At 45.4% G+C, this 12,919-nt stretch overlaps 1 protein-coding gene across 3 annotated transcripts in view; it reads left to right on the top strand.

Annotated features, from left to right (window-relative positions):
• TDRKH (tudor and KH domain containing) overlaps positions 1–12,919 on the top strand; it is a 726,700-nt gene that overhangs the window by 636,984 nt on the left and 76,797 nt on the right. For all 3 annotated transcript variants that reach the window (XM_078671293.1, XM_078671292.1, XM_078671294.1), the window contains exon 11: positions 1,895–2,023. In XM_078671293.1, the coding sequence (XP_078527419.1) occupies positions 1,895–2,023 (129 nt within the window). The remainder of the gene's footprint in view (positions 1–1,894; positions 2,024–12,919) is intronic.

The following is a 12,919-nucleotide window of genomic DNA, read 5'->3' as shown; positions in this document are numbered from 1 at the left end:
TAAATAAAGCAGCAAAAAGTCACTCGTTAACAGAGGACAAAATTATATTCAGCAAGCGCTCCCATGCCTGGATGGTCCTGCAATCCAATACGATCTTACAACCAGTGGCTTATTTGGACATAACCTATTCTGTTCATCTAAAAAGGAAATTGTTAGCAATAAATCTTGGGGCTCTCCCAACTAATGCTGATCAACCCCTCTGGAAATACCGTGGTCTGCTGTCATGTGCATTATGTGGTGCTCCGAAGCAGGACTTTGTACACCTGATCTGTATATGTCCCGTTTTAAAACTAAATCGCCTTTTATTGTTAAAAAATCATTTTAAAGATGGAGGCATACGCACCCGCAGATCTGCTATATTAAAGTGTCTTGAGCCAGATGACCCGCAACTTAACTGTAGATTGGTAAAGTTTTTACTCTTATATGAAAAATGTATTTGAACTAGCATTTTAAATGGTATTTTACCAAAGAGATGAAACTTTTGATATGGTTCAATTGTTGTTTTATCCAATTGGAACTGGTTTCTGCAGCGGACAACCAATAAGTTTAATAGGTATATACACTGATTCTAACACTGTCTTGATATGATGTGATGCTGTAAATTTTATTAATGGTAATGGTTTAATATGTACAGTATATATTCCTCTGCAGACTGTTATTTTATTTGAATTGTTATGGTTTTAATTAACTTAAACAAAGATACATTTGGTCTCATTGGATTGACGTAGGTACAGAAAAAGGGGTTAGGGCAAGCTATCACATCTCTCAATTTCCTCCCCGTGGCAGAATGTTAGAATGCACTCACTATAATTTAAAATGCTCATTTTGGAAACTGACCAGGGTATTTCATCAGAGCTAGGCTGAAAATGTTCTCCCCAACCAGAAACTTCCTTAGTAGTAAAAATAGTCTTAGATTGACTGGGTTCAAGAGAACTCGAATTTGTAGAAAATGAGTTGTTGTAATGACTTACATGAGGGTATAAACCCCTAAAAGCTGCTGCAGAGTTAAACACTTAAATACCCCATCATGATTTTGTGCACTTTTGAGGGAGCTGCTGATGATGATAAAGAATTTGCCTTTCACACTTTTAGCCAACTCCTCGTTTGAGGTGTGCAATCCGAATGCTTTCAGGGCCTCTGGTTGTATTTCAACCATGTAAAAATGTATAGTGTTCCTAAAACTGTTCATTGCCCATGATCACAATAATCCTGTGAAGAAGCCATAAAGGCATTCGGTGTGCTGAAATATGTCTTGCATTACCGACGGTTATAAAAGAGGTAAAACTTTCCTGCAAAGTTCCATACTGGTTTTGTTTCTGCCAAAAATCTCTGTCCTTTCAGAAATAAGGTCAGTTTGTGTCCTGCAGAGCAGCAACTCGGGCAACTAAATATGTGTTTGGTAAAAGTATGCATTAGGTGTTTTCCACTGGCCTGGCGCTTAATTTGTCAATTATGAAAGTATTTTTGGCTAGATGTTTATGTGCATAGCAAGTGCCATCTCACTGCAGTGTATCCTGTGTTTGTGAACCTCACCTGGCTTAGGATTGAAGCGATGTAGATGTAAAAGTGCAGTTAAGCTCTAACCAATAAGATCTTTGCCCTTCAGTTACACTACTACCCTCTCTTGCCTCTATTCCAGTCCTGTAATCTAATGTACACTCTTTTGTCTTAGAAAAGTAAACTGACTTGCATAAGGTTGGGTGGGTGTGTGGAACTGATCTGGGTATGCATGATCAATCTATGCTTCAGTTGCTGTGGACTTAACCTATTACTACCTAATGTAGTTCACTTAAGATGTAGAAGGATTAATAGCATTTACAGTGAGTAACTTTAACTGCTTATTTGAAAGTAATACAGAATTTCAGCATAACACTTTAAAATTATTTTCCTTTAGGATCTGGATATTGGACAGGAACTAATTTGTCTGGGTTTTGCAATTGAAGAACAAAATGAGGATGGTGCTGAGGATCAAGCTGATCAAATTGTGACTGAGATGCATACGGAATCGCTACAGCAGCTACTGGTTAGTGTTATCCATCCTGGTGAGAGGCTTTGGAATTGTTGACCTTTGTGGTGGATGCTACCTTTCCCCTATTTACTCAGTCTTCAGGTTATGAGTTGGGGCAAAAAAGCAACTTGTGGAAATAGTTTATTGTACAAGAGGGACAACTGCAGAAAAGGAGGGATGGTTTGCATAGAAAATAGTCTGAGACTGGGAAAACGCCACAAAATGGTAGGATGTGATATGGAGTTGGTAAATATTTGCATGATTCAGAATGTCTATCGTTAAGGGATGTTTGCCAAATTGCATGCACTCCTGTAGTGGCTCCTTCATATATTTATTTTCTCTTCGTAGTTCATTCTATTTCTCAGTTGAAGTCTCATACTGTTCTGAGGCCATCCTCTTAACGTCTTGGGGTCTTCTCTGACAAGTAATGCTGGAAAAGGCTTAAAGATGTTTGGGATTGCAAGGAGAATTTCCTTTTCCTCAAGTTGGGAAGGTGTGTTCCTTTATGCATCCCCAACAATACTAGTGATTTGGAGCCTGCTGTGCAAAACGAAGACAGGCCAAGTCAGTTCACAAAAGAACCATCATCCGTGTCTAGAAGTGGAGGATAAAATCTCCATCCAGATTTATTGCATTTGATACCCTACTGCTCAAGATATGGAGTTGGGGCCAGCAAATCTCAGATGAATGTTGGAATATACTGAAAGATGCAATCGCTCCATCCACACTTAGAACATATGCTTGGAAATTAATGTAATCATTAAGCGTAGGCTAAAAGGTTTGGCCATATAAACTAAAGCATGGTGCTGCACCAATTCCTTTGTTACTTGCTTATGTGAACAAGATTATGTCTCAAATATCCTTCCATAATTGTCCTAAGGTACATTTATCTACTATGTCTAGATATATGAGAAAACCAGGCAAACCTTTATTATATTCATCCAGGATAATCAAGTAGCTGTTGAAAGGTCTGTCACACAAGTTTTCTCCAGTCAGAAATTCGCTCTCACTATGGGAACCAAATACTGTGTTTCCAGCGCTAATGATATATCCTTTTGAGCCTATTCACATGTCGACAATTCACCATTTGTTTTCGAAGGTTACGTTCTCCTGCAGGGGTTTTCAATGTTTAGTAATAAGCACGTGAATAGTCCCGCCCACGTGCCGGGACCCCGTAGCACTTTCTTTAAATATATCTTCTTAAGTAGATATTTTTTGCCTTTCTTCAGGAAGGCCTGTAAAGACACGAGATAGAAAAGACAATAATGCAGCCTAACTAAATAGACTGCAGAGGCCCCAACTCCATCTTGAAGCGAAAAAGAAGCCAGTATACTATGTTTTGTGCATTTATTTTCATGGTGTTCAACACACAGAAAATCACCCTTCTCAAAAGTCCTTTTTCATGATGGAGAAGAAAGGACGGCACAGAGTAGCCCCCATAGGCTGCCATTATATGTCTTAAACTAGACGCTGTGCCTTTAAGAAAACTCCAGAGACTGCTAGTATCCCATGATGCACAGTCAGTAGCAGTTACTTCAGTTATTTTTTCCAGCTCCTGCTATCACGACCCTGAATCATTGAGCTCTACCAAATATGTTTTTTTTCATCAAAAATCTCTTCAGAAATTTCACTCTACGTCCTTGGTCTTTCTGTACCTTTTTCTGTCTTTTTCTGACAGTAATAACAACAGTTTCTTTAAAAAATGCCATCTCTTTTTGCTAAGGGTCCAGACGGTGGAATGAAGGCCAAATCTTACCCTCATTGATTGTGCATTATTTGTCTACCTGCTTCTTACGTTCCTGTTCCATCTGTAACACCTTTTCCAGGCGTACCCTGCGTGACAGGGAGAGGATTTGACTTCAAGGAACAGAAGAACAACGAAAACTGCAGGTCCAGTCATCAGGTGTGACTACAGGGCAAGGAGAGGGCCAGTCCTCTATCAGGGCCCTATTTTCAGCCACATGGGGGCTCCCCAGCAGAAGGGCTGAAAAACTGCGTTGTTCCCAGTCAACGTCGAAGGCTACGAAGTCCTGAGGAGCAGCAGCAACCTGTTTGCTGTCTACCCAGGACTCTGGGTCGAAACGACGTTGACTTGCAACGTCGAGAAGAATATCTTCGGCTGTGGCTACGCCAGCGGTGATAACTCCTTCAGTGTCGAGAATCCTACCACAGACGGTACCAAGATCGCCGTTGAGAACATTGCATCACTCGACGTCTAGCCATCGACGTCGACACATCGTTGATCGACATCGACACATCACCGCCGATTGGCGTTGACTCGTCGCTGTCGATTGAAGTCGCCACGCCAGTCGATCAACGCCGAGAAGATACGTCCTTCGACTTCAAGAAAAACCTGTCGATCACAGACTCTGTCTACTTCGAGAAGTCTGCAGTCGACATAGAGAGGAAGTTCTCTTTCGAGACGACGTCTAAGGTCGCCGTTGACTAGTAGAACAACGTCGAGGGTGAAAGCTCGTTCTCCTGTGGAATCAGTGGCTCCTCAGAAGGCTCGGAACTGGAGGAGACTAATCTACTTGTTGGATTTGGAGTATTCCCGTACATATTCTACGTGTAGGACCATATCACCTGCTCAGTCTCCTCCTCATCGTCCAGATGATCAGCCTAGGCCGCCTATATTCCTCCTCAGCCGGCTACACCTCCACCGCCTCCGCCTTCTGATTTGCCTCCTCCACGAAGGCCAAGGTCCAGGTGTCATACGAGGGATCGTTCTCGTCTACATAGATGTTACTCTACTCATTCCCACTGCCGACATCACAGTGGAAGATCTCCTTCTAGGCACACCAGGGACACTTCCTCTATAAGTACAGGAAGATATTCCCCTACTTTATCTGACTCTCCTCCTCAAAGGATTTCACCAGTTGACGATATTTCAACTTTTCAGGAAATCTTGGTTCAAGGGGCTTCTAAATTTAATATTCCAATGTCCATTTCTAGGCCATCAACTTCGGTGATATTTGAGACTTTACAACATAGACAAGCATCTCATTCTTTGCTTCTTTTGGTGCCAGGCCTCTTGGAACCGGCGATGGAACTCTAACACCTTCTTCAATTAAGCAAGCTCCATCAGGCTGCAAAAGAAGTATCGCCCTCCAGAACAGGATCCAACATTCCTAAGGACGGATCGGCCCCCAGACTCAGTCATTGTGGTGGCTGCTAAAAAGCAACATACTACGGCTCCAATATCTACAGTTCCACCCGATAAAGAATACGATAAGATCGACTCAGTGGGAAGAAAAGTGTGCGATACAGCAGCAACTTCCGTGAAAGCTGCTAGTGCTGCAGCGCTTTTAGGTAGATATGACCGAGCACTGTGGAAGTCGCTTACAATTTGCTGAACATTCACCTAGCGATAAAAGGGAGTATTTTAATGAGGTCTTAATGGAAGGACTTATGGTTTCTAACCAAGTGATTAGCACTGCTGTAGACACATCTCTCCTGGCTGAGCATGGATATTGTCATGGAGTGCCACTCGGACTGTATGCATGGTTTCGCTTGACTTCTTTGAAGCCGTAAGCGCAGCAGTGCATCCTGAATCTTCTGTTCTCCGGCACTACTCTTCAGATCTCATGCAGACGGGGCGATGGCACACATGAAAGCAGATATGGAAACCTTTAAAAGCTGTGGGTCTCAAGAGACCCAAAGATCAGCGAAGATCTTTACGTCCTTTCTCATGACGATTTTCAACACAGAGGGTTCAAACCCCTCTGTGCTATCAGGGTCGACAGTCTGGTACACAGCAATCGTATCAACGATCCTACCAACCTTATGAAAAAAGACAACCTACAGGAAGGTCAGGACAACAACCTTCAAAAATAGGCAAGATGCCTACTGGCTCCAAGCCCTGAATCATGCCTTCCCCCTCTTCCGTTACCCACTCCCCTACGGGGATGTATTCAACATTTCTTGGCAGAGTGGCAAAGAATCACACAAGACAATTGGGTTCTGAATTTTGTGCTGTAGGAAAGTGGTACAAAAGGGGGGTGGTGATGGACGGAGCATCTGAACCAATCAAACACTCACACCCAGTCAAAAGATCTGGGTTTAATCCATCACCTTTCTTTAGCCCACTCTGCCCCCCCAGTTCAGACATGGCCATATGCAAATCAGTCTGACCCTGTGCCTCATGGGAACAGTCCAGCCCGAACTGCCAAGCCATGCCGTCCCTGGACCGGAAACAAGCTTCCTAGGACCGGTTTCTGGCATTTCAGCCGTCTTCAGCCAGGCTTGCTTGAATCCAGAAAGTCTGCTTCTGTTGCAGTAACCCTCCCACTTTTTGCCAGACTACTGATGGATGTTTTTTTGGTGTGCCCTGGGTCCCTGCCATTCAGGTTCCAGGGCCTGTTCTTCCCCAAAACTAACCCAATTGGCATCTCTGGCCACAGGTTAGCCCCTGGTAAATGGTACCACGGGGCACTGTGACCAGGGAAGACCTCTAAGGGGTGCAGCATATTGTGCCACCCTTAGAGGCCCTGTAGCTTTACACACACACACTGCCTTTGCAGACTGCGTGTTTTGGTGCAGAACAAAGTGAAGTAGACATGGCACACATGCCTGTGTGCCATGCCTACAACCCACTCCCCTGGCATAGATCAGGCACACCTCTAACCGGGTGCCCTATGCCAGTGGTGAGGTTACAGGTGCATGAGCCCTTTACCCCTATAATGTCTAAGTCCATTCTTAGACATTGTAAGTGCAGTGCTGCCATTAAGAGGATATGGTGCTGAGAGCTTGTCATTACGAGCTCCACAGCACCATAATGGCTACAGTGAAAACAGAAGTTTGGTATCAAACTTCTCAGCGCATTAAACCCACACTGATGCTAGTGTGGGATTTAATGTAAAATGCACGACAGAGGGCATCTTAGAGATGCCCCCTGAAACTCGACCAACTTCTAGTGACCTGACTAAGTGGCTGCTTAGGCTGCCACCACCAGACAAGTTTCTGGACACCTGAGTCGAGAGCCTGCTGCTCTATGGGGCCTGAAACAATGCACAGCCTGGGACGAGGTGCTAGGTTCCTCCCCCAGGAAGGTCCGGGTTCACGAAGGGGAAGCTTCAAAGGCATGACACCTTTGTGAGCCTCAGCTGACCAATTGCTGCTTTCAGCAACTGGTCCCCACTGGTTCTACCCCCCCCCCCCCCCCCCACTTTGAGTGGGAGAACCGATGGGAAAAACAAGTGACGGAGAGGTGAGCCCACCTCTGCCAACTCCACCCTTCAGGTGGGGGAGGCGCGGTGAAGCACAACTCTGAGTCCCCGCCATCTTGAGGATGGGGAGACCCAACCAACCAGGGACAGGCTCCTGCCCCCTCCCACTGGAGGGTGGCACAATAGGGGATGTGCCCATCCCAGGGAAGGGACCCATTGGTCCCTGCCCTTTACCTACCTGTAACGGCTCTAAATCTAGTATTTAGGGGGCACCCTGAGCCTTGTTTCCTCAGATCCAGAAACGACCAGAAGAAAAGGACCGAACAGCCGTACAGCCAGCTAACAAGATAATGACTCCAACGGACTTGACCCCAGCCCTACATGCTTGTCTCCCCTCAAACCTGCTCCTGCGAAATCCCGGTGTGTTTTGCAGCCAGCAACCTCGAAAACCCCGGAGGACCTGCCTGCCTTCACTTCTAAAGACTGCTTCTCCCGTGAGCACTGGATTTGTTAAAACAGCAACCTCTAGCAGCAGCCAGAAACCGCAATTTCAGCCCACTCTGCACCCGCTGAACCCGGCCGGAGCTAGAGTGGAAAAATACCATGAAGAGGTCACCCCGGCGATCCTGACCTGAGATCCGGCCACTTTACCACAAATAGGGTTCTATCTAATTTTAACCTCTGCCTACCTGGACTCTATACACACTATTCCTCATTTTGGTGTAGTATATATATAGAGCCAGTTTCCTACATGTGCTCAATGGATATTCTCTACGATTCACCAGCCCTCCACCATCAGTTCCTCCAAACCAGTCACGATTCCACCTATCGCAATTACAAGCAGAAGTGAACATTCTCTTGTGAAAACAGGCAGTAGGACCTGTTCCTTCGCTGCAACGAGGCAAAGGGTGGTATTCAAGAATCTTTCTCGTCAAAATGAAAGACAAGAACAAGTTCAGACCCATTCTCAAATATAAGGGAGGCCAACAAATGGATTTGGAGAGAGATTCCGGAAGTTAGCATTATTCCAGATCTATCCTCAACTACATCAGGAGGATTGGTTATGCGCAATAGACCTGCAAGACTCATACTTTCAATATCCCTACCATATAGAAACATCGCATGTTCTTGAGGTTTGCAGTGGGAAACCACCACTACCAATACTGTGTGCTTCCATTCGACAGGAAGTCGGCACCCAGGACCTTCTCCAAGTGCATGGCGGTGGTGGCTGCCCATTTGAGGAAACACAAAGTGTTAGTCTACCCCCATCTGAACGATTGGCTAATCAAGGCATCCACGTGTCAGGAGGCTCAAATACATTTCAATTGGAACTCCGACCTTCTCCTTCGATTGGGACTTCACCTGAATCAAACAAAGTCTACCTCGACGCCTGTACAGTGCCTACAATATATGGGAGCATCCATTGATACTCGCACAGCAAACGTGCATCCTTCGGAGGAGAGACACTTATCGATCCTTCAGAAGGCTCAGGCTCGCATGTCCATGTCACACCCGACTGTCAGGAAGGTCTCCTCTCCTCTGGGCTCTGTCATCTTGCATACTCCTCACACTGAACGCACGTCTCCACATGAGACCCCTTGCAGGAATGTCTGGAGGACCAGTGGGACTAGCAAACGGGGGATTGGGAAGACCGGATTAAACTGTCACAACATGCCCTCCGGTCCATCAAATTGTAGTGTTCGCCCAATAATCTCCGACTAGGGACTCCTTTTCACAAGGATAAATGGACTCAAACTATAGTCCCGGATGCCTCTCTTGGGATTGGGAGCCCATACAGATCACCTTCAAATTCAGGGCAGATGGTCACGCAAGGAATCCACTTACCACATCAGTCTGCTAGAGCTGCGAGCAGTTCATTTGGCTCTGAAAGCTTTTTAGCCATCATTCCATGCCATCTACCTGCTTATATAGATGGACAACACAACAACGTTCTACCTCCACTAGCAGGAAGGCTCAAGATCCAGACCATTGTCTTGGAAGCCCAGACAATATTTATTTTATTTATTTATGCAAATTGTATAGCACGCAAATACCATGGGGTGTCTCGGCGCTGTGGAGTAAAAGGAGAGCAGCTGAGTTGGGTGGCTACTGGTTGAAGAGCCAGGTTTTTACTAGTTTCCTAAATGTCAGTAGGTTGGGACTGGTTTTAATGTGTAGGGGGAGGGTATTCCACAGTCTGGCTGTGGCAAGTGTGAATTTTCTATCTCCCCAGGATGTTTTCTTTGTGCGAGGAATAGTAAGTGGGCGAGCTGAGGAGGAGCGCAAGGGTCTATTGGGGGTGTATGGGCATAGTACTTTTTTTAGGACCTCAGGTCCCGTGTTAATCGCTTTATATGCGATGCACAGTGCTTAAAATTTGGTTCGGCGTCTGATAGGCAGCCAGTGAAGTTGACGTATGACTGGAGAGATAGATTTGAACTTGGGGGTGCCGGACACTGAGTTCTGAACTATTTACAATTTGTTCAGGACTTTCTCCTGGGCGTTTAGGAGTCCGTTGCAATAGTCAACCTTTGACATAACCAGTGTGCACATGAGGGTCCTGCCGGCGCTGGAGGAAAGGAATGGCAGAAGTTTCCTTATCATTTTAAGGGTGTAGAAGGATGAAGAGACGTTCGCATGGTGGATGAACGAGAGCTTGTCGTCGAACATTACACCTATTTTCCTAACCTTATTGACAGGTCCTGGAGGATATCCCAGATCGGTTGGCCACCATGTGGGAGACCAACCAAGGGCTAGGCTGCCAAAGATCATTACTTCTGTTTTATCGGAGTTCAGCTTTAGGCAATTGTTTGCCATCCAGGAGCTGATGGCTAGCATTCCCTCCTGGAAGCTGGCAGCAACTGCTCCATCGTTGTGTACTGCCAGCACCATTTGGGTGTCGTAGGCGTGCAAAGTTAGTTTCATCCTGTGTGCTTTGACCCTGGCCAAGTCCGACACATAGATGTTAAATAAGATCGGACTTGGGGAGGATCCTTGGAGCACACCACAGGGAAGGGTGAATACAGGGAGTAGAAGTCGCAGAGTTTAACTGACTGGGTGCGGTTGGAGAGGAAGGAGGTTAGAAGGGCTCTGGCCTTGTGATGAATGCCGATGGAGGAGACCCGGTCGATCAAGATGGCGTAATCGACTGTGTCAAAGGCAGCGGACAGGTCCAGTAGTATCAGGACGTCAGTGCCGCCTTGGTCTAGGATCATCCTGATCTCGTCGGATCCCTTAATGAGGGCAGTCTCAGTCCCTTGGCCCTTCCTAAACCCAAATTGGGTGTCATCCAAAAGTTTGTTGTGATCTATGAACTGAGATAATTGAATGTTCATGATTTTTTCAAAAAGTGATTGAGATTGGATTTTTTTAGAAGGGGTTTGATAATGGCCTTTGTTCAGATTGCTGGGTAGAAGCCTGTAAGGAACATTGAATTACAGATATTGGTAAGGATGGGGCCTATTGAGTCAGGGATGAGTTTTAGAATGGAGGGGGGACAAGGGTTAAGGGGGATCCTGATTTAATGGAGGAGATAAGCTCTGCTATCTGCTCGGGCGAAGCCTGGCTGAATTCTGGGAATACGGTGGTCGAGGCGTTGGTGTAAGTGTTACAATTAGGATGGTCGGAGTTAACCTGGGTTGAAAAGTTGGAGTAGATTTGATTGACCTGGTCTTCAAAGAAGTTAGCGAGGGAATTAGAGGGCTTGAGAGGCATATATGGTTGAGCTCACCGGTGGGCTGGATAGTTTGGTTACCACCTGGAAAAGCTGTTTGGTGGAGTTTTGGGCCGACTCTATTTGTGTAAGGTAAAATTTGCTTTCCTCTGCGACGAAGAGAAGTTTTTATTTAGCTGTTGCGTCCTTATATAGCGTTTTGTCGTTGTTGTAGTGTTTGCGCCAACGCCTTTCTAGATTTCTGCAGCATTGCTTCTCAAGTCTGAGCGCTTCTGAGAATCAAGGGCCGGAGGGAGCACTTCGGTTAGTAGAAATATTCTTGGGTGGTACTAAGGTGCTGAAGGCATTGTGTAGCCAGTATGAATAATTATAGGAGGCTAGATCGGGATCTGGTGTGATGTCGTGTTGAGTGGCGGATAGGGATGTTTTAGAAGATGGATGTCAATGTTCCTCCATGCTCGAAACTGTTTGGGAGAGCGGGAGCTGGCATGTGGGAGGTTGGTTTTTCTAATCTGAATAGTAAAAATAACTGCGGAGTGGTCTGTCCAGGTTAGTGGGATAACCGAGGATAGGGAGATGTGGCTATTGTTAGTGAAAAGGCCAAGTGTGTGACACGCCAGGTGAGTGGGTTTTGTCACTAGCTGTCGTAGACCCGCTGACAGTAGGTCAGTTGTAAGGGAGGAAGAATCCTTATCAAGGGATTCTAGGTAAAAAATTTAAGTCTCCCAGGATGGTATCGTCGGGAGCTCCTGCTACTGGCTCTATCAAACTATCTAGGGCTGTGAGGAAATCGTCTCGAACAAGTGAAACGGTGACACCCCTATCTCAGTTGGGCTGGATTCTGTAGATTTGATTATAGTAAATCAACTGGAATATTTCCTACCAGCGTAAGGTAGACTCTTTCTTTGGGATACTCATTTAAACATTTGATCTTGCCATTACACTAGAGATCATAGAACACTGTCGTGATGTGTTTAATATTGTGGATATTGAGGAATGTAGTGATTTCTGCCAAAGTGTCTGTTTATCGTAGTCGGTAACGAGGAATTCAGGATAGCATCCCCAACTTATTATATCTAATAGGAAGTCTAAAACCACATAAGTAGAACCTCTCAGCACATCACCTCAGGCCATTTGGAGTGATAATCGATAAGAACCATAGCAAAGTCCTTGTTGGTAGACCAAGTTCTGAAAGGTCCAGAGATGTAAAGACCTACTTTCTGACACAAAGGTTGGCTATGGAACACATGCGAGATACAGTGGTCTTGAAATTCGTATCTGATGCGAAACAAACTATGCACTGCCTTGCCCTTCGTTCGGTTTCTACATCCATTTCCAGCAACCAAAATATTGTCTCAGTAGGTTAACTCCCATGAAGACATTGCCATGTTTCCACTGTTTAAAATGGTCTCACACGTGACCTGTGGAGGTATGCATTTGTCATTGGGGAAAACGACTCCCCTACTACACTCTGCTCTTGTGAAATTTTGGAAGTTTTCACTAGGTTCGATTCATCACCCTAGGTACTTTCAGCAAAGCACTTGTCTTCATTCACTTCCACAACCTGGATGACGTACATTGCCGAAACAAGCAACCACATCCATCTCTTCATCCTCTTGAGCTTCCCCCAAATGGTTTTCACATGGCAATATTGACTAACAGTTGGCAATGTGATGGGCGTGTCCTGGTGCTCGGAACAAAGTATTGTCACATGAGCACTGGATTCTGCCCTGCCACCTAGTATGTTTCTGAACAAGTAGCTTTTCTGTTTGCAGGTTAGCCTTGTACCCCAAATAAAATGCAGGAAGTGTTCTACAGGCTAGTAATTCTTTCTCTGTGACCGAGTATCTCGTCTGCTCGCTCAGGGTTTTTGGACCATAGGCAACTGTTCATTTGCTATTGTCGGATCTTTGGGAAGAGCTCCCCCAAAACCATAGGCACAACTTCCTCAAAAATGTTGCTTTGTTTGCCACAAGAGAAAGGTTGTAGTGTTGGGCCATTATTTGTGTTGCATGATGAATTCAGAAGTCTTTTGTTGCCAGTTTCCATACAAATACAGCACCTTTAAAA

This window comes from Lissotriton helveticus, chromosome 12, assembly GCF_964261635.1.
Source record: "Lissotriton helveticus chromosome 12, aLisHel1.1, whole genome shotgun sequence".
Lineage (NCBI taxonomy): Eukaryota > Metazoa > Chordata > Amphibia > Caudata > Salamandridae > Lissotriton > Lissotriton helveticus.
Note: the sequence above shows the minus strand (reverse complement) of the source record. Positions and strands in the feature narration are given on the sequence as shown.